The sequence below is a fragment of the Schistocerca cancellata genome, chromosome 8 (genome assembly GCF_023864275.1).
Source record: "Schistocerca cancellata isolate TAMUIC-IGC-003103 chromosome 8, iqSchCanc2.1, whole genome shotgun sequence".
Lineage (NCBI taxonomy): Eukaryota > Metazoa > Arthropoda > Insecta > Orthoptera > Acrididae > Schistocerca > Schistocerca cancellata.
This window is the reverse complement of record NC_064633.1, coordinates 258,407,122-258,427,611: the sequence shown is the minus strand read 5'-3', so window position 1 is coordinate 258,427,611 and position 20,490 is coordinate 258,407,122. Positions and strand designations below refer to the sequence as shown.

Sequence of the window (20,490 nt, the reverse complement as noted above, 5' to 3'; positions counted from 1 at the left end):
GAGAGAGAGAGAGAGAGAGAAGAGGGGGGAAAGGGGGGAGAGAGAGAGAGAGAGAGAGAAGAGGGGGGAAAAGGGGGAGAGAGGGAAGGGGGAAAAGGGGGAAAAAGGGGAGAGAGAGAAGGGGGAAAGGGGGAGAGAGAGAAGGGGGAAAGGGGGAGAGAGAGAAGGGGGAAAGGGGGAGAGAGAGAAGGGGGAAAGGGGGAGAGAGAGAAGGGGGAAAGGGGGAGAGAGAGAAGGGGGAAAGGGGGAGAGAGAGAAGGGGGGAAGGGGTGAGGGGGGGAAGGGGGGAAGGGGGGAGAGAGAGAGAGAAGGGGGGAAAGGGGGGAGAGAGAGAGAGAAGGGGGAAGGGGGGAGAGAGAGAGAGAGAGAAGGGGGGAAAGGGGGGGAGAGAGAGAGAAGGGGGGAGAGGGGGAGAGAGAGAGAGAGAGAGAGAGAGAGAGAGAGAGAGAGAGAGAGAGAGAGAGAGAGAGAGAGAAAGAAAGAGAGAGAGAGAACAATCTGGATGGGGAAGAAGTTGTGTGGGCAGAAGATGGAAGGAAAACATTAAGGTGAGGCAGTGGAAAATACGTTAGCATGGATTTAGACCAAGGGGGATTGCAAGAGTATAGGTTATGATGAGACAGAATTCGTAACCTTTAGTTCTGAGTAACAATTGCCAATGGGATGGCTAGTGAAGCAGCTGTTGTGGTGGTGCACAGCATTTTCAGCAGGTGCACACTCATGTGTGCAGTTTTACAGTGGCCATTCATGCATATGGATAATCTGTTACTTGTCATGCCCACATGGAATGTTGTACAGTTAGTGCAGTATAGATGCTACATAACGTGGCTGCTTTCACATGTGGTTCTGCTTTTTGTTGGGTAGGAGATGCCTGCAACTGGATTGCGGTAGGAGCTGGTGGTTGGTTGACTGAGACAGGAGTTGCACCTGGGTCAACCACAAGGGATACAAGACAGAGCAGAATTGGGGTAGGAATAGGTAAGACATTCTGTAGCTTGGGTAGGTGCCGCAACACTACTTTAGGTGATGTGGGTAGGATTTTTGGTATATCATCCCCCATTTCAAAGCACAACCAAAGATAGTCAAATCCCTGATGAAGGAGGTGGTTGAGCATTTCAAGATCAGAGTGATACTGGTTGATTACTGGTTGATTACTGGAGTACTTGTGTCAGAGGAGTTAATGGCAGAGGAGATTTGTTTATGGATGAACTGGGTGAGATATTGTTTGTCAATAAAGGTCCTGGTAAGGTTGTAAGAGTATTTCAACACCCCCTGCTTTCCACCACAAATGCAGTAGCCACAGGTGGCAATGCTGTACAGAAGAGACTTCTTGAGATGGTATGGTACTGTGGAGGTACTGATTGTGGTTGACTGGGAACACCTAGCTACACATGCTTTCAGCTCAAAAAGACTTGTCTCACAAGAACTAACAAACTACTTATTATCTATCAAGGAGGAACATAGCTTACAATAGGATAAAAGTAGTGGTGCATATTTGAGCATGCATGTTATGTTTCATTGTAAAACTTTTCATTATTAACGTAATTCTAGTCTTGACAGCAAGAATATACTTAAGATTGACTTAAGTGTGATCTTGATTGATTGCGGAATACCCAGTAACGAGATACCCGAGGCAGGTGGGTCTCAAGAATCAAGATATTGATAGCAAGCGTTATTAGAAAAAAATTACAATTACTCTGAAGAAGCAACTAAACATATACATGATGCTACACACATTAGAAATAGATAACTGAATACAGCATAATTTTTGCCAATGAAGATAAACAAAATTTATGCTGGGCTGGGAACTAAACCCAGATTTCTTGGTTATCATGAATTGTCATCTTAATAAGTTAGGCTACCTGTGCACCTTTCCAGTCCAAACATTCACTGTCATTTGTATTTACTCCTCTCACTTCCAAATAAAACCTTGTCTGTCTCCATAGCAGAATAGGACCACCAGTGAAACAGTATGGATGATGATAATTTATCTTACCACATGGCATATTATACAGACTGTGTCAAATTCACTGGTATCAAATGGGTGGAACTGATGAAGATCACTGAATCAAATGCAATAGCATTATATAATGTTAGTGAAATATGCTGCTCACAGCAAGCAGGAGATTGAGATTTGAGTTCCTGTCTGGCACAAATTTTCACTGGTCATGACACACACTCATACTCATTACAGTGGGGTTCAGGATTTTGTGGGTGATGAGTGTGGCTGACTCTCACTGATAAATGCAACTGTGCTGTAGAGTATTGAATGTCATGACTAGAGCCAACAGCAGCACAGGGTCCCCAGGAGGCCAGAATGGTTTCTTAAATGGAACTGCTTGGTGAATAATGAGCATTCCCGGACACTGGCTGATGTGGAGAAAGGAAGGAAGTAACCTGCTACCTTGCTGAGAAAATGGTGGAATGAATAACTCACAGTAGATGCTTAGTCCTAACCTGAGCAAATATCATGATGGAAAAGGAAATATCTGTGCATACCTCTTCAGCAGGGTAATCCATGGCATAAAAGTATCACACCACATAAAAGTAAAATACATTCAGTGTTTTGCTGTGGACTCACACTTCCTTTTCACAGATGATGCCTGTAATCAGAAAACTGTCTGCACTGGTGACAAATATGGAACATGAGGTGCTGGGAAGTGGGCACACTGCTTACAGACCTGTTTGGTGGCAATTAATTCTTATTAATACACAGTATTGTTGGAAGTGTATCTCCATTGTTGTTATAGCTCTATAGCTGTTGTTGCATCTCTTAAGATTTCTTTTAGTATTACAAAATGAAAGTAATAAAGTTTTCTGAATGTTAATGTAGTTGCTGTACAGCTAAATAACCATGATCACACAAAATCTTTAAGGTTGCATTTAGTGGTTACTCACACTGGTCACACCATAGATGAAAGCCCTCCTGGCAAGTGGTCCCGGGCCGTCCACTGTCTTGCCATCATCCTCTGGACCCCACGAGGCACTGTACACATCCACATGGTCAGGGTTCAAACCCAAAGCCCGAGCCTCCACTGCGTCATTCACCGTTCCATCCAACATACGTACACCTGCAAGCATATAGTTTCATTATTATAATATTACACCTCTTGATAAGCATGTAGATGCAAAAGCATTTTGCACAAATCTCCTGTGTCACTTGGGAACTATGAAGAGATGAACAGCAATTAATGAAAGACACTTAACTTTTACACTAGTGGAAAAGTCCACGATAAATTATCATAATGATTTACATAATGTAAAGCAAAAGTTGAAATATGTTTTTTAGTGCAAATGGGAGTCTGAGCATGTTGATGATGCAGTATCATCAATGTCAGTTTCCAGGTAAATGCCTCAATTTACCCCAACTTCTAAGGACGACTTAAAGTGTTCATAATAAAGTTTTCTTGTTCTGTGGTGAAATACCAACTGTTTTTTAAAAAAGAAGGAAGGAAATAAATCTGTTTAGTGTCATCCATTTTACAAAATTCTATGTAGGAGTTGAGAACATTCACCACCGTACAACTGTGAGAACTTTCAGGTTAGTATTTGTGTTATGGCTTTAACTTTTAAATGAAAATATTTTTCTTTTTACTAAGGGGGGATGGTACTGGTCACACCATGACAGTAAGGAAAGAACCACGGCACCTCCCTATTTATGGAAACAGAAAATCTGTTATTTTCAATACTCCAGTTACAACTTCAGAATACTTTCATGGTGAAGTTTGACTTTCTAATTTTTATAATTCATGACTCAAAGTACTAAAACATACTTTAGCATATAAGGGATCAAGATTTGGTAACACACAGGGTTTACATGTTTTCATATTTCTAGTTCAACCACTATGATATTCTAGACAACACAAACAATTTGAATTATTGTAAAATCATTTTCAAAGTTACAGATTTAGGTTTAATTATTTTGTATAACTACATTCCACAGTTTTTATTTTAGTCATAACTTCTCATGGTCAAAAATTTCGCGTATTAGAAATTTTATCTTTCAGTCACGTTTCCACCAGGAGTGTTGCCAGAACTGGACCTAGAGCCCTAAATATCTTTATTTTTTTGAATATGTTTAAGAGAGACAAAAGACAAAGGAAACTACCATAATCAAAGCATGTAACTGGTAAAAAAAATTACAGGAGTTGTCAACCCTCTGGAATACTGAACTAGTCACAGTACGAAGAAGAAGAAGAAGAAGAAGAAGAAGAAGAAGAAGAAGAAGAAACTATTATTTCCACTGTCCAATTCAACCACACACAAAGATGTCTTTCAAGTTGAGACTTCTTACAAAATTAATTCCAGATAACCATGTCATAATGCTGTTGTCTACTAAGAACAGTCTCTTTTCATTTGCTTTAACTTTTTAATTGTAAGCACTAGGGGAGACACAAGGCAAATTATATCATGAAAATCTCAACACCTCTGACATGTCTACAATGACATGTATACTCATCTTTTGATACAGTGAATCTGTCTAACACTGCACCATCTCAAGTCTCAGGTACTGACACTTCATCAATCTAAACATGTTAACATATAGCTTTCAACAATAGCCTGTACATACTTCTATTTAACTCTGTAAGTAAGAGCCGTGCAAAATGTTGTCTTCTAGTAAGCTTTTGTGTGCTAATCTCTAGTAACAACCATAAGTGTATGTTCAGTTGTTCACTCCCACCACATTCAGAAAGAGCCATCTGCCAAGAAACATTATGGCCTATGAATAATGATTGAAAATTCAAAACTGGTTTAATCAACAAATAAAAATTGTGTTACCCTTGAGTGACACAAACTTTACAGTCAAATTAGAGCAACTGAAGAGACGTCATACTGTGACTGAAAAGAGAAATTTCAGGTAGTTCATGACTTTTCTCCAAATGTTTTTTTCACTGTCCACACTACAAAGTGCGCACCAAAAATAAAAACCCACTCAGAAACTTTATGAAATTCTCAAGCTACAAGAATATTTCAACAGAATGAAGATTCATACAAGCATGCAAAATAGTGAAAAATATTTGCTGTATTTATGGAAGCATTTCATTAACTTCCTGAAATTCACAAAATTAAAAAGGCAATCTGGAAATAATATAACTTAACTTTAAATCCAATATTTTACTTCCATGTTCATGTTCACTATATTTTCAGCTACTAGAGTTGTCCAGTCATTAGTGGCTTTTATGTGGTAATCAGTTTTATTTGTTGGATATTTTCCGATCTCTGCTTTCTCATACTGTTTTTACCCTCTACAGCTCTCGCTAGTACCGTGAAAGTTTTCCCCCAATGTCTTAACCCATGTTCTGTCATTCTGTATCCCTTCCTCGTCAGTGTTTGCCCCATGTTCCTCTCCTCGTCAATGTTGCATAGAACCACCTCATTTCTTTCCGTATCAGTCTGCTTGATTTTCAGTGTCCTACTATAGCACCCCATCTACATCTTCCCATCTACATATATACTCTACTAGGTATTCCATTCTTTATTCTTGTACATATTGTACAAGGGCGTGCTGAGAAGTAACGCCTCCGAATTTTGGAAAATGATAAGTGACAGTGAACCCAAGCCTTCGGATTATTGCAGGGGTCGCAGCACTCGTATGGGGCCTGGCATTGCCAGACTGAAGGAGAGGATGCTCCATGCAAGGACGAACTATTCGAATTTCAAGCACACTGTTCCTCATGCACCAAAATACGAGGGTTGACTGTAAAGTAATGCCTTCACCTCCATAACTCTTCAACAGTTGGCAGCACTGGTATGTGGCAGGTAATGGCTTGCTCCGTAGCTTCTTCTCTACAGCTCCAGTTGGTGGGAAGCCTTAGCACTGAATGGTTTAAATGGTTGTGTTTTTACAGTGTAAAGTATGGAACCCTGCGCAGACTGTCGGTCAGTCCGATTAAAGCAGCGTGCAGTCACTGTATTCTTGACAGCAGATAGTGTCAGCCCACAGTAGACACACCACAGAATGAAAGCAGTTTATGGTAGTTGTGCTGATGCGAGTACTGTGCGTCGTTGGGCGAGTATGTTTACAGATGTTGGGGTGGGAAGATCTGACCTGCGTGGTGAAGAGTTGGACGTCCTGTGACAGCAACCACCGAGTTTCACAAGCAACATGGTGACAGATTGATTCAGTACGATCGTCGTATCACTCAGAGAGAAATTGTAAGCACAATCGGCATTTCGCAAGAAAGTGTGGGTCATATTATTGCTGTGCTTGGCTGTAGGAAGATTTGAGCACTATGGGTATCCAGGATGCTGACTCCTGAAATGAAAGAGCACAGACTTGAAATTTGCCAGGAACTCCTCTAGCATTACCATATGAGAATGAAGGTAACGCCTTTCTCCATTCAACTATGACAGGAGACGAAACGTGTGTATACCATTACGACCCGGAGACGAAACGTTAGTCAATGGAATATCGACACAAAGACTCGCCCCCAGAAAAAGAAATTCAAGACGAAGCCCACATTGTTCTCGACGCAGATGGTGTAATCCATGTTGATTTCCTTGATCGTGGAACAACAATAAACTCAGAGCCTTACATCACAACACTGCAAACTCTGAAACGACGGTTAAAAAGGGTCCGAAAGGAAAGGGAACTGTTTTCCTGCAGCATGACAATGCCAAACCACACACTTTACGCGCAACCACGGCAGAGCTTCAAAGACAATCTCACCACCGTACGGCATCCTCCATACAGTCCAGATTTAGCACCGTCTGACTTGCATCTGTTCCCGATAATGAAAGACGATCTGCAGGAACGTCATTATGCTCCTGATGAAGACGTTAAGAGAACTGTGAGATTGTGGTTGCAGAAACAGTGTCGGCTTCTTCCGTGACAGCTTCAGAAAACTTGTTCATCGTTGGCAGAAATGTATCCAATTGGCTGGTGATTATGTGGAAAAGTGAATAATGGTAATTAAAGATCACATTGTAAGGATTATTTCTGCTTTTGATTTATTAAAACATTCCCATCCCAATCCAATTAACGAAGGTGTAGGCATTACTTTTCATTCAACCCTCGTAGTTACGTTACACGCTGCTATGTTACACGCCAGAATTCGTAGAATTCTAGCGGCAGAGGGCAGCCAATGTATGGACAAAATAGAATGAAGTTGTGGAATATTAAAAAATGTTTACTTAATTTAAAAAGCTGTAAGAGTTTTCATCTGAAATATTAAGCGCATTACTTCTCAGCACGTCCTCTTACATTACTCGTGTTTCCCTACAGCTTAAACCCATTTTTCCAAGAATTTCGAGCATGTTGCACAATTTTAGTGTGGCACGCGTGTTATAGGTCGACAAATCGTATGAACCGTATTTTGATTTTTCTTAAATCTTGCTTCCATTACTAAGCACAACGTCAGGTGTGCCTCTCTATTCGCCTCTACCTTTCCTAAAGCCATACTGATCTTCATGCAACAGCTACTACATCTTCTTTTCCATTCTTTTGCACATTATTCTTGTCAGCAAGTTGGATCAATGGTTACTTATGCCTTTATATACAGGTTCTTCTCGTCCACTTTTCCATACCACTTCCTCCACCCCGCGATATGCTTCCCTCTATGATCTTCTATGACAACTACGACCACTGAGATGCTATTGACACACCTACTGATAATGTCCTTTTTCTTCTACGAGAAAGGAATTCCTCCTTTGAATTTATTTAAGCTAAAGTGTTTCATGACAAAAGTTGGAATATAGTAGCAGACAAATATCATAAAATTAAGTACAGCGCGACGCAAAATGTAAGTCGGAGACCAGTGAACTTACAAACACACAGAGCAGCATCTGGAGTTACATGGCAAGCTGGTGTCCAGCCGTCTTCGGAGCAAGACGCCTCCAAACTCTGTTAAAAGTGACGGCGGGGCTGTAAGAATTTCGTAATGAGATTTGCGTCCTGTCCCCTTGCAGCTGAGACTCCCTTATTGAATCTCCGCGCATCTCTTCGGCAGCGCAGGCCGTGTGCCCAGTTATTGGTTCCCTGTCGAGCGTACCTTATGCAGGAGCAGCCATATTTTGTTTGCAAATTCTTGGAAAAGAAATTTTCCAATATCGGCCGGCGGCGACGGTTGCCCCTGGGACTTCTCGTGGTCCACACATGAAAGCCCGCATCCGCCAGGTAGTCTCAGCGCTGAGATCTCGACGGACTCTCTTGGACGACACTGCTAGTCTTCATCTTATTGTTCCCACCTAGTTTCTGCACAGCCAAGTCCAACAATGAAACAATCTAAGGATCCGCTATTATTTACAAGGAGACATTAAGGACTGATGGAAACTCCCTGAGGGGGGGGGGGGGGGGAAGAGAGAAGAGAGAGGTACAGAGGGAGGGAGATTAAGAGGGAGAGAGGGAGAGATCAGCAAATTGCAGTTTTATTATTTTTTTAGTGTGATCCAGGCTATTAGAATTTTTTGCACAGATAAGTATGTTGAAAATTGGAAGATTTCCTACCTCTGATAAATAAAAAAATCTCTAGCTAATTAACGAAGTCCGCCGTAGCTGAATGCTTAGTGTGGAAGTCTAAAATTTTAAAGTTGTTGGGTCGACTCTTGTTGACACCAAATTTTTTTTTAACTGAATTCCACTTTCATTAACAAATGCAAATGTTATTCAACAAAAACTAAATCATTTTTAATAAAATAAAATCTCTATTTTCATTACTGATCAGATGAAAAGAAATTAAAATTTGAAAGGAGTGCGAAGTACCTTAGTATGAAATTTTCTTTTTTTCCCAGATCTTTAGCCAGCATCTTCACGGGGCGGCGTGTTACTTATTGGATCTGGCAATTTTAGTGGTAGTGTGTTGCCGGATGCCCCCCCCCCTCCCCCCCCCCCCCCCCACCACCACCACCACCTCCCGGAACATAATTTGTGAAAACCATGGAAGAACCGTGGGCTCTGCTGACGATCGACAGCCCTATTAAACTATGAAACGTATTTGCAAACTGCGAATACGATTGTACACTGGCTCTACAATTTACTACTAACATATGAAAATTTGTGCCGGACCGGGACACTTATTTCTCGCTTTACGTGAGCATTCACCTTAAACAGATTTAGCTATCCGTGCGCGACTCACGGCCAGAGCCAAACTTCCATATCCTAGTGTCTACGTCCTATACAGTACTCGCATACAAATCGTTTGATTGCCGTACAGGGAGAGACATTGTTTTTGTTACATTGCCATGCTTTGGCATGAAATACAGTAGGGCAGTGTCTGTATTTTAGAGCGTCGGTATAATTCCATGCAATGTTCCTTAGGGCCTTGGGACAGGCAAGCACGGGTAGCAGGACTGTTCGGTGGACTTGTTTCTCCGAAAAAATAAATAAAAAAATTTAAAAAACGCACGAGAACAAATCAGTTTTTTTTTAGATTCTGTTTTGTCTAATTTACATTCGTAACGAAATTATAAAATCGAGTATTGAATAGGTTGCTTTTGTATGAAAATCATAAATCAAATTAATTTGCCGATCTGCTTAACGCAAAGAAGACTAAAACCGTACACAGCAAGTAAGTACGTAAATAAATACATAAATAAATATGAAATTAGCTGCTTCCAGCTACTGAGACAGTAACACTGCGAATGGAGATTGGTGACAAGGTATGCGCGATTTGTTGGTTTTCTTTTTTTTTTTACGTTAATTACGGTCCTGATCACCGTGTGTATGTTTCTCTTGTAGGGGCATACTTCGCAATATTTTTCCCCCTGCCTTCTTATTCCCCGTTATAAATCTATAACTCTGCAACAGGATATTCTGACCACGCGCTGTAAGATGCCAGCGGGGGAAATATCGCCGAAACTAAGTGGCCCGCTGCCGTGGCCGGCAAAATGAAGATAACCGGGGAACTAATTATTTCCGTCGCCATAAATCAACGCCGGCAGTAATTGGTACGTCGCGTAATCTCGCGGAAACAAAGAACGGCGGCGGGGAGGGAAGGCCAGGACAGAGCACGAAACACTTGCAGCAGCCAAGCTTCCGCTGCACGGTCAGGACGCCAAACAACCCACCACGAGTGTGTGTGCGTGCGCGCAAGCGCGTTAGAGAGAGAGAGAGAGAGAGAGAGAGAGACGAAATGGGAGGCGGGGAGAGGGAAGACCGTCGGTCCGTCGGCTAATAATTAATTACAGAGCCGAAGAACACCCCAGAACAGCAGCGTATTTGTCAACAGCAACACACACTATCAGATTTCAGCAACCCGTAATGACATCCAGAGCTAATCTACCATACCTTCATGTTACATAAAATAATCCTGTGTGCTGCATGTTTTCACCACAGTGTATTTTTATGACTAGCACCTCGTGCAAAATGACAGGGAAGCGAAGGAAACATCGGTGGGCTACCGAATAAACAAACTTCTCATCCTTGTCGCTAGATGATCCTCAGCATGTTACTAACATGATCACGAATTTTGTACCAGGGCGATTAGGAAAAGAAGGTCATGCCACTCCATATAGCCCCTTACCGAAGGTAGTACAATGCTGATGGTATCTATATATAGGATGTAGAAAAATTCGCGCTCTCAGACTTCGCAACGCAATTCTTATATATACTAGCAATACAAAAATGTCTCTCATAAAATTTCGTCCAGTGTGTATTTCGGGTAGTGAATGGACGTTAAAGACTAGCAATCTGGCAACACTGTAATCCAGTGTACAGTAACTATCTGTGTCAAGACATAGCAGTAGTGCTGTTATGTTGGTGGAATGGATTTTGCGTTAGCATGCAGGAAGTCGAGGGTTCGATTCTGGGTCGAGGGTTATTGTTTACATTTGCTAGAAGTAGTCTGAATGGTACGGTAGCAGGTGTCTTAATCGCCATACAGCGATTGCAGTGGATATTCTACAAAACATTTGCAGTTACATACTACAAACACAGAAATGGTAATACAATCGTTTTCGAAAGTCATCTATTAAAAAACCTTTTGCACGTCATGGACGCGAACTGTTTCGCGCCACTGCATCTACTAGATTCCAAACCTGCTTTTCTGTGTCTCCCACCCCAATGGCCCCATCGATTAGTAGCAACTATTATTCTTGCCAAGTTCAGGACCATTACATTTCGTTACGACCTGATGTCACCAGTAAGGCTAGCAACGTGGTTTGCAAACGATTTCGATCTGACCCTTGGGCGAGGTTACACAGAAAACATGTTCGGAATCTAGAAGATGCTGTGGCGCGGAGCAATTCGCGTCCACATCGTGCAAACGGCTTCTTTAAAAGCTTATCAGTAGAAACTACTGTACTTCCATTTCTCTGTTCTTAGTACGTAACTGCAATTTTTTTGTAGAAGACCCACAGTAATCTCAGTATGACGATTAAAAAGCCCTATACCGTATCACGCAGATTACCTTAGCAAACAAAACTAAATCAACCTCGACCCAGAATCGAACCCTAGAGCTCCTGCTTGCTAACCAAAACGCTATCCATTGCACCAAGTGCACAGCACTGTTTTATGTGCTGACAGAGGTAGTTACCGTACATGTAATCACTGTTACCAGACAACCCCTCCTTGACGTCCATTTAATGCCCGAAATATGCGCAGGGTGAAATTCTATGACAGGCATTTTTGCATTGCCAGTAGGTGAGGAATTGCGCTGCTAAGTCTGAGTACATGAATTTTTCCTTCACCCTGTACATATAAAAAGCAACGTTCTGACTGACTGACTGACTGACTGACTGACTCATCAACGCCCAGCCCAAACCGCTACGGGCAGGAACTTGAAATTTTAAGAAAGTGTTGATCTTATACTGTATGCGTCGGAGAAGGAATTTTTCTTAATTCCACCCCTAAGGATTTACGATAAGGGGATAAAAATTTTTCTAAAAATAAATCATTATTAAAGTACTAATAAATTATTTTTAAAATGACATCTATGAAAATAGTATTTATTTACAAATAAAAAAATTAAATTTTTCAGTGTTATTGGAAATTCAATCCCTTAAGGGGTAAAATAAGGGGTGAAATGTTTTATGAAAATATTTCATTATGAAAGCAATTTTAAAGCTAACTCCGTGAAAATCTGAATTTGATTTCTCTGTTGGAAATTAAAACACACGCATGTCAAGGTTTTTGGAAATTCGAGCACTAAGGGGGTGAAATTTTTTACGAAATTATTTCACTGTGAAACCATTTTTAAAGCTAAATCCTTAAAAAAGTTGGTGTTTGGCTTGTCTGTTAGAAATAAAAAATTACGTGTTTCACTGTTTTTTGGAATAACGTTATAGTAAAAATTTTTTAAAGCTAAATCTTCGAAAATTGCTTAAGATATTTAGAAATATGCCCTAGGGAATGGAAGAGTCAATGGAAATTAATCCACAGGAACGCGAAAGGCATGATTAACAAAAACCTTTTACTCCCGCTACAAGAATCTGTTTTTGGTCAGAAGTACATTAGGAAACGACCGTGCTTCTATGGCCTTAATAACTGTTGAAAGTGTAGAAGGTGTTGCAACTTCCGAACCAACTAGCTGCCTTCAACTTTTTCAAAATCGCACATTGAAGTTCGCTCTACGTCTATCCCCCTTGAAGAGCTACACTGGCTGGAAATGGTCCAGACGACCTTTCAGAAGTTTCAGACCACGCACCAGCCTTCAAAACTGAAAAATCGACAGTCACAGAGTCCGAAAATCTGCACATTGGGACAGATTGCACTTCGATTACGCACCATATGCTATTCCGATCCGCTGGCAACCACTCTAACAGAGTAATATTCACTGAGGTGACAGAAGTCATGGAATGCCTCCTAATATCGTGTCGGAGCTCCTTTCGCCCGGCGTAGCGCAGCGACTAGACGTGGCATGGACCCACTAAGTCGTCGGAAGTCCCCTTCAGAAATATTGCGCCATGCTGCATGTATAGCCGTCCACAACTGCGAAAGTTTCGGTGTTGTAGGATTTGTATACAACATGACTTCTCGATTTTGTCCCATAAATTTTCGATTGGATTCATGTTGGGTTATCTGGGTAGCCAAATCATTCGCTCGAATTGTCCACAATGTTCCTCAAACCAATTGCGAACAAATGTGGCCCGGTGACATGGCGCAGCATAAATATTTCATTTCACCGTTGTTTGGGAACAGTAAATTCATGAATAGCTGCAAATGGTCTCCACGTAGGCGAACGTAACCAGGACACAGTCAATTCCATGTAAACACAGCCCATACCACTATGGAGCCACCACGAGCTTGCACAGTGCCTTGACAATCTCGCTCCACGGCTTCTTGGTGTCTGGCACAGTGCCCTCACAATCTGTGTCCATGGCTTCGTGGGGTATGTGCCATTCTCGAACTCTGCCGTCACCTGTTACCAAATGAAATTGGGACTCGTTCGACCAGGTCACAGTTTTCAAGTCGTGTAGGGTCCAACCGACATTATCACGAGTCCAGGAGAGGCGCTGCGGCCACCGTAGGGTGCGTGGCGGAGGGTACCCTGTACCACTACTTGTCAGCGCGCGCGCACTTATGGCTATCCCACTGTCAATGAATGACCAAAAGGAATTCGTATTCATAGGTGAGGCTAACCCAACATCACGATCAGTAAGGGAGGCACATAGCCTAGGTTTGAACCTCGACATAGCACGGGAAGAACGAAGTTGCTCGTCGGGTATCCTGAAGTTCGTAGTGCTTACTGTCAAACTGCTAGTGTCCACTGAATACCGGTCGGATACTACTTACGAGGGTTACGCACTACAGTGATTACTTGGCAGTGAATCTCGCTCCGAGTGGATTACGTTTATGAGGTGCTTGTATTTTTCTACTTACTACTGATTGTTATTCTGTTTTTCCTTACTTGAAAATTTCATCGTAACTGCCCATTGCACGAGGGAAGTAGCCGATATAGCAGCACACAGAACCCACTGAAATATATAAGCATGAGTCAACTTCAACAGAAAGAAGACGCTATGAAACTTAGTGCCATATGGACAGTAGCTCTGCAGGCCGCGGTGGTCTAGCGGTTCTGGCGCTGCAGTCCGGAACCGCGGGACTGCTACGGTCACAGATTCGAATCCTGCCTCGGGCATGGGTGTATGTGATGTCCTTAGGTTAGTTAGGTTTAAGTAGTTCTAAGTTCTAGGGGACTTATGACCTCAGATGTTGAGTCCCATAGTGCTCAGAACCATTTTTTTTTGACAGTAGCTCTAAGGCCGAGTTACCTTCATCAGATGACAGTTTGATAGTTTTACTTCTGACAAGGATTCTCTCTGCCGATCACTTGGAAACTATCACTTTCCCTTCTGACAGCAATCATCTCGCTGCCCTATATCCGACCAGACCGTCGGTAAGAAACAGCAGAAACGCAGCTCTGGACGTAACGACAGGAACAAATACTCTGTATGGTCAAAAGCATCCGTACATCTCTATGTAATGCGGAATTGGCCACTAGATCACACGAGCGGGGGACTCGCCAGTATAAAAGGAAGCGTGGATTACTCTGTTGTCACTTGTCAGTAGACAAGCAGCAAAGGGTCCCTGTAAACTACCGAACTTGTTTGTCAAACAGGCTATTTCCTGTCCACAGGTTTGTCAAAAAAGCACACCCGTCATCACCAACGTAGTTTGTCAAATTTGACTTAACTTTTGGAACAGCTGTCACAAACTATTTTGACACTAAAAAGAACAATTACCAATGCAGACAAAGCATTTCTTGCATTCTTTAACAATGTGTATGAAGACGAACAAGGAAACAAGACCCTGGTCCATTGAGTGGTATAAAATAAGAAATATACATATGAAAATCTAATGAAAGTTCGTTAAAAGAACACGATGTGGGAACAATCATCATCTGTGGAAGAACCGGAGAACTATCTTGTGCGATGCCGCTTTTGTCCTTAAGGTCTTACCACATAATACATAGGTGGGAAAGACGCAGTAGCTCTGATGTTCTGGTGACTTCCAGTGCTCTTTCATTTTTACCGATATACTCACTTGATAGTAGTTTCCACAACTGTGGGAACTCACGATACAGAGAGGAAAGCTCTTTCTCCCTAAACATGCGGGGCGAAACAACACAACGTCCGAGATCTTGTCAGATAGCCGTCAATCAAAATTTCTCTCAAATACGTCGGACAGTCCATGTTTGAGAAACATGTCGAACAATGACCAGCACAGCCAAGGAATTCGACAAACTACGTACGTCTGATGAACTGTTTGATCGTTGCAATCTCCTTAAACAGCAGCATGAGTCGGCCAACAAACTTCGAACTTAAACTAGTCACTGGATGTCACATTGGTAACAAATCCATCAGTGACAGAAACGCAAAGCACAAACTACAGGTATAAACTAAGACCTCGCAGAACTTAATCTACTGACTTACAGGGACCGTTGAGTATAGTGGAGGGTGGTTGTAAAAAATGCATGCAATCATCGGAAGGAATCACTCTTAAGTTTCAAAGCGGTATCAGCAGCCCAACTAGCAGGGAGACTATGCTTAGAGAGTTGAAAAAACTGGGACAGAGTGGTTGAGCAACTCCCTGTAAGCCACACATTTCTGTACTGAACGTTAGGCGACACTTGAGGTGGTGGAAAGAGCGACGTCACTGAGCATTGGATCACTAGAAACGAGTAATTAACTGTGCTATACCCTGCGGCACTCCGATGAAAGGAGGTGGTGTTGTGGCGTGGAAGTGCTTTTCGTGGTTATGGCATTATCCGCTTATTGCACTTCAGTTAACACTAAATGGGGGAGGATATGAACACAGTGCATACAGTAGAGGACGAGTTCGCAGACGGTAATTGAGTCAGCACGAAAACAAATCCTGGTACTGCCTGCGAAGGAATGGTTTGTGGACAATAAGACTCCTGAAATGGACTGGCCCAGGCCAGGGTCCCAACCTTAAACTGACAGAATACCTGGAATGAGTTAGAACGTCGATTCAGCTCGGGCCATCGAGAGTCCAACATCAACGTCTTTTCTCGTTTCGGCTCTTGAGGAATAATGTGGAGCCATTCCTCAACAGACACTCTTACACCTCGCTGCAAGTGTCCCCAACAGACTTGAATCCGTCACAGAGGCAGAGAGTGGACAAATTCCATATTAATGTCGACTAATGTGTGTCCGTATACTTTTCATCAGATAGCGTAGCTTCATGGATCGCAAACACAGAACCTGGAAGATTGAACAGCAGCTAAGACAAGTGGTTGTGAAAGCTTCGATTGTATCATCTATCGTAATCCACGAATGTACACATTTCTAAAATACGAACTGTTCAGGTGATTCTGTACGAGCACAAAATAATTTAATGAAAGATCATTTTTTTCCGTCTGTATATGTAAATGCTTGACGAGATCTTACAATCGGTTGCAAAGTGGGCAATGTAATAAATTGCACAAGATGAACAGCAAGGCTGACTGGTTGCACTGGTAAGAGCTAAAACTGCAGAAGCAGCGCGAATAATCCGCCGACCCGTCAGATTGTGTGTGGACACTGGCGACTCCTTGGTGGACGCTAGCTACCTGCACTCGTGGAATGTGGGCTCCCAGGTAACAATGGGAGCAAGCAGGTGGAGATCCGCCGGTCGAACCGACGGACCCATGCTACAGACCCAACAGCAAGACCATTCCCCACACACAGGCGAATGGTCGGGGCAGACCTGGTAGCAGTCTCGTCCGCCTGTGTGTGGGGGTCTTGGCAGCTGCGTGCGCGGCAGGTGGAGAGACAGGGCCACTCACCGCCGATGCTGGCGTTGTAGGCGACGCCGACGCCGCAGTAGCTGTTGTAGGCGACGGCCGCCACCTCGCCCGCGCATCGCGTGCCGTGCTTGTTGTCGCCGTTGTCGCGCGGCATCGGGTCGTCGTCGTTGTCGTTGATGTCCGTGCTGGCGTGCGGGTCCTGTGGCAGAAAAAAGTAATCTTACATCAACGTTATCACACGTACAATAGTCCCCTTGCGAAAAAATTTGCATACCGTCAACTCGGGATCTGCAAAAAAGCTGTTGAGTGTAAATTAGTAGTGTCTTTATCACCTCAAACATAGTCTTTAGCCGGCAGGAATAACCGAGCGGTTCTAGGCGCTTCAGTCTGGAACCGCGCGACCGCTACGGTCGCAGGTTCGAATCCTGCCTCGGTCATGGATGTGTGTGATGTCCTTAGGTTAGTTAGGTTTAAGTAGTTCTAAGTTCTAGGGGACTGAGGACCGCAGAAGGTAAGTCCCATAGTGCTCAGAACCAATTGAACCATAGTCTTTAACAGAATGTCCGGGAGTCGTGACCCATGTACATCACTGTACTAGGATTTGCAGAAATATGAAATGAAGTGTATTGATCCTTTCCTCATCAGATGACAGGAAATGCTTATCTGTGCGCAGTGTAGAGCTGTGAAAGGGAACGGCAAGTTTTTACTGGCGCAGTCATTATAAATGTACACTTTTTTATTAACCACTCAAGCTGTGGCTATGATCGTGCTCCTGAAAGGGTCTTTTGAGTGGGATTTCTTTCCTGAGCAGCTTTTTCCTCTCCTACTTGCTGATAAACAGTCGCCACCACGACGATACTGGCATTACGACTAACAGCTGACGTAGTTATAAGAACTAAACTGATTGCCTCATCAAAATAATTAGAAACCGAATCGCTATGTCACTGCCTCACATATGCCACTACAATCAATTCTGCCGTACGGCGACCGACCACTGCAGTAGCACGGCATAGCGATGTACGGTAGCTGTGTTCCGGGCACTTCCCGCAAATCTGTTAATCCCTTGCCGTACTCTAGTCCGACTCGTGCAAACGAACGGACCAAACTTAAACATCCCCGGTCACACTCGTAGAAAAATAAGTTGGGCTAAACTTTTCTGTCTGTGTGTGTGTGTGTGTGTGGTGTGTGTGTGTGTGTGTGTGTGTGTGTGTGGAGTATTCGTTAATCAGTAACAAACACATACTGTACGCAACAGTCCTAGTCGTGCCGGTTACAACTTGTGTGTGTGTGTGTGTGTGTGTGTGTGTGTGTGTGTGTGTGTGTGTGTGTGTGTCGGATATGGGTCTATTCAAAACGTACACTATAAAAGTAAGTACACGTTCAGAGGAAGTAACCATATGTTGATTACCGAATAAATATAGCAGAGATAATTTGATAATTTTTAAAAATGTCCAACTGCCGAACCACAGAAGTGAGGAAAATCACCGCTAGGTGAAATACCTCTTCGACTTTTTTCCCAAAACATATCGATCTGATACCTAAAATAAAAAAAAACACAACGAAGATGTTCAAAGTTCGCATGAAACACGAAGTTCCAAGCGAAACGACGTGGGAATCACGGAGTGTGAAGTGGCGTTGCATCTGCCACAATGCTTCCGAATCTACCAACCCATTCAGAACTACAACTTTTAAAGTTGAAGGTGTTTTCCTATTAGAAATTCGTTGAAGGGCAGCATTTCTTCTTGTAATTACATTTTTTGTTAACAATATATACGTTTAGGCGTCGTGATACTACATTCTTTTAGAAGAAGTCACACCTGAAGACGCCCATGAATATTGTAATTCCCATTAAAACGTTGTTTGTGTGCACAAATTTATGTTCTGGAGTATTGTTTGAAATACTGAATAACGAAAATATGTCAAAAAGGGACAAGAGTTAGTGTTAACGTACAGAACAGAAGTATCACGTGAAACAAACGTGCGGGAAGTAAGACAGGAGGTTGAGAGGAAACGCTTCCGTTACTCCGTTTCCGCAGAGAGCGACGAACTGGAGGAATACGAAAACTACCGAACTGCCGACTCCGCCCCACGGAGCACAAACTGCGTGCGGGGAAGTAAACATTTTAGTAAGGAAACCATATTTCCAGTGTAGTGGAGTATTCGTTAATCAGTAACAAATACATACTGTACGCAACAGTCCTAGTCGTGCCGGTTACAACATTAATTCATTCCTTGCTTTTGGAGGGAGGGAGAGAGAGAGAGAGAGAGAGAGAGAGAGAGGAGATGGGGGGGGTGGCAATAGACCAGTAGTAGTGCAGTGCCGCTACCGTCAATTAGGACCAAGTGTGCTGCCGAGCCCATCATCCTTATCACCACAGACTGCTTGAGAGAGTTTGGAATTGTGACCAGGAAACTGAAGGACGGTAACTAGGAGACGTGTCCTTGCTGACGAAATACAAGTGATTAAAGACTTTAGGACAACAGGATTCATTCTGTCTACCTCTGTTAGTGACGTCGGCTACAGATGGGAGTTCTTCCCTGTTGTAGTCGTGCGACTATCTCTGATGACATAGCGGTAAAGGAGGAGATTAGTGTTTAACGTCTCGTCGATACAGAGGTCATTATGGACGGAGCACAAGCTCGCGTTGGTGAAGGATGAGGAAGGATCTGGCCGTGCCCTTTCAACGAAATCATCCTGTCATTTGCCTGTGGCGATTCGGGCAAATTATGGAAAACCTAAATCAGGATGGCCACATGCAGGTTAAACCGTCGTGAGTCCAGTGTGCTAACCACTGCGTCACCTCGCTCGGTATGGCGCAGTGCAGGGAGTCACGTAAGGAAGTTCGTTTAGCATTCTAAGCTGCTTACGCAAAAGGCTGATGAAAATAATAAAAACTTGTGTTAGTGTTATTGTTTGCCTTTACCTTAAGAGCGAAATGCACTATGGCCTTACTTATTTCCCCTTATTTATTGGTACATATATTAAGCCCACTGTCTTATTATCTAAAAATGGGTTGCAATCTACAAAATGTTCCTTAGAAATTCACATTATATACTTTAATTATTTAGTCTAACTTACAACTAAATGTACATAAAAACCTATTATTAACAAAACATATAGAACTAGTAATTGAACTCGAGCCTAGAAACAGGAATAAACTAAGTAGCAGCGACTACGATTACTGCCACCGAGTACATTCCGCAAAATTTGTGAAGTTCAGGAGTGGTGCCTAAGGAAAACTACGATCCTAAATGGCACTTAATCTGCTCTGCTCATATTTTCTGAATAATCGAAACCATTACAACACATTACTACAGAAAACACATTACTACAGAATGAAAAAAGTGTTATTGCTTTTCTTGTGTTATCTCTCATCTATGCAGGTTGTGCTGTGTGTTCTGAGGAGCCTACTGTTCTCCAGTCACACGCTCCCCCCTGTGGCGCCGAATTCTATGGGTGCTGTAAGTGCCGTGCCCAGTCAATAATTAAATCATGCCTCTACTAAGTGAAATATGGTGTAGCTTTAGCCGTTCCCGGGTGTTTATGATGATTTCGCAGACTCGCCATCCCTTATCAGGTGAATTTCAGTCGCTTTTCCACGTATCCACCTGCCAACATCTCAGCTGATCTTTACTGCGAACTAGCTGTCAAACCAGGCACTACCCGGGTATTCCTTTTGTCAATTTTCTATTAGAAGCGAAAACAAAATTAAATGTGTGTGTTGTGTAATAAAGAAAAAATTTCATTTCCATGTATTCGTGGATACACCTTTGAAATTGCGAACAGTCGTACAAAGACCTCTGACAGCCTCGGTATGTTGGGCGCAGATACTTCGCGATTTTGTAAACGTCTCTATGGCAACGC

At 42.8% G+C, this 20,490-nt stretch overlaps 1 protein-coding gene across 1 annotated transcript in view; it reads right to left on the bottom strand.

Annotated features, from left to right (window-relative positions):
• LOC126095072 (furin-like protease 2) overlaps positions 1 to 20,490 on the bottom strand; it is a 474,956-nt gene that overhangs the window by 57,453 nt on the left and 397,013 nt on the right. Inside the window, exons 4-5 of the mRNA XM_049909754.1 lie at positions 16,665 to 16,824; positions 2,899 to 3,071 (exon numbers count right to left, since the gene is read on the bottom strand). Coding sequence (XP_049765711.1) covers positions 2,899 to 3,071; positions 16,665 to 16,824 — 333 coding nt within the window. The remainder of the gene's footprint in view (positions 1 to 2,898; positions 3,072 to 16,664; positions 16,825 to 20,490) is intronic.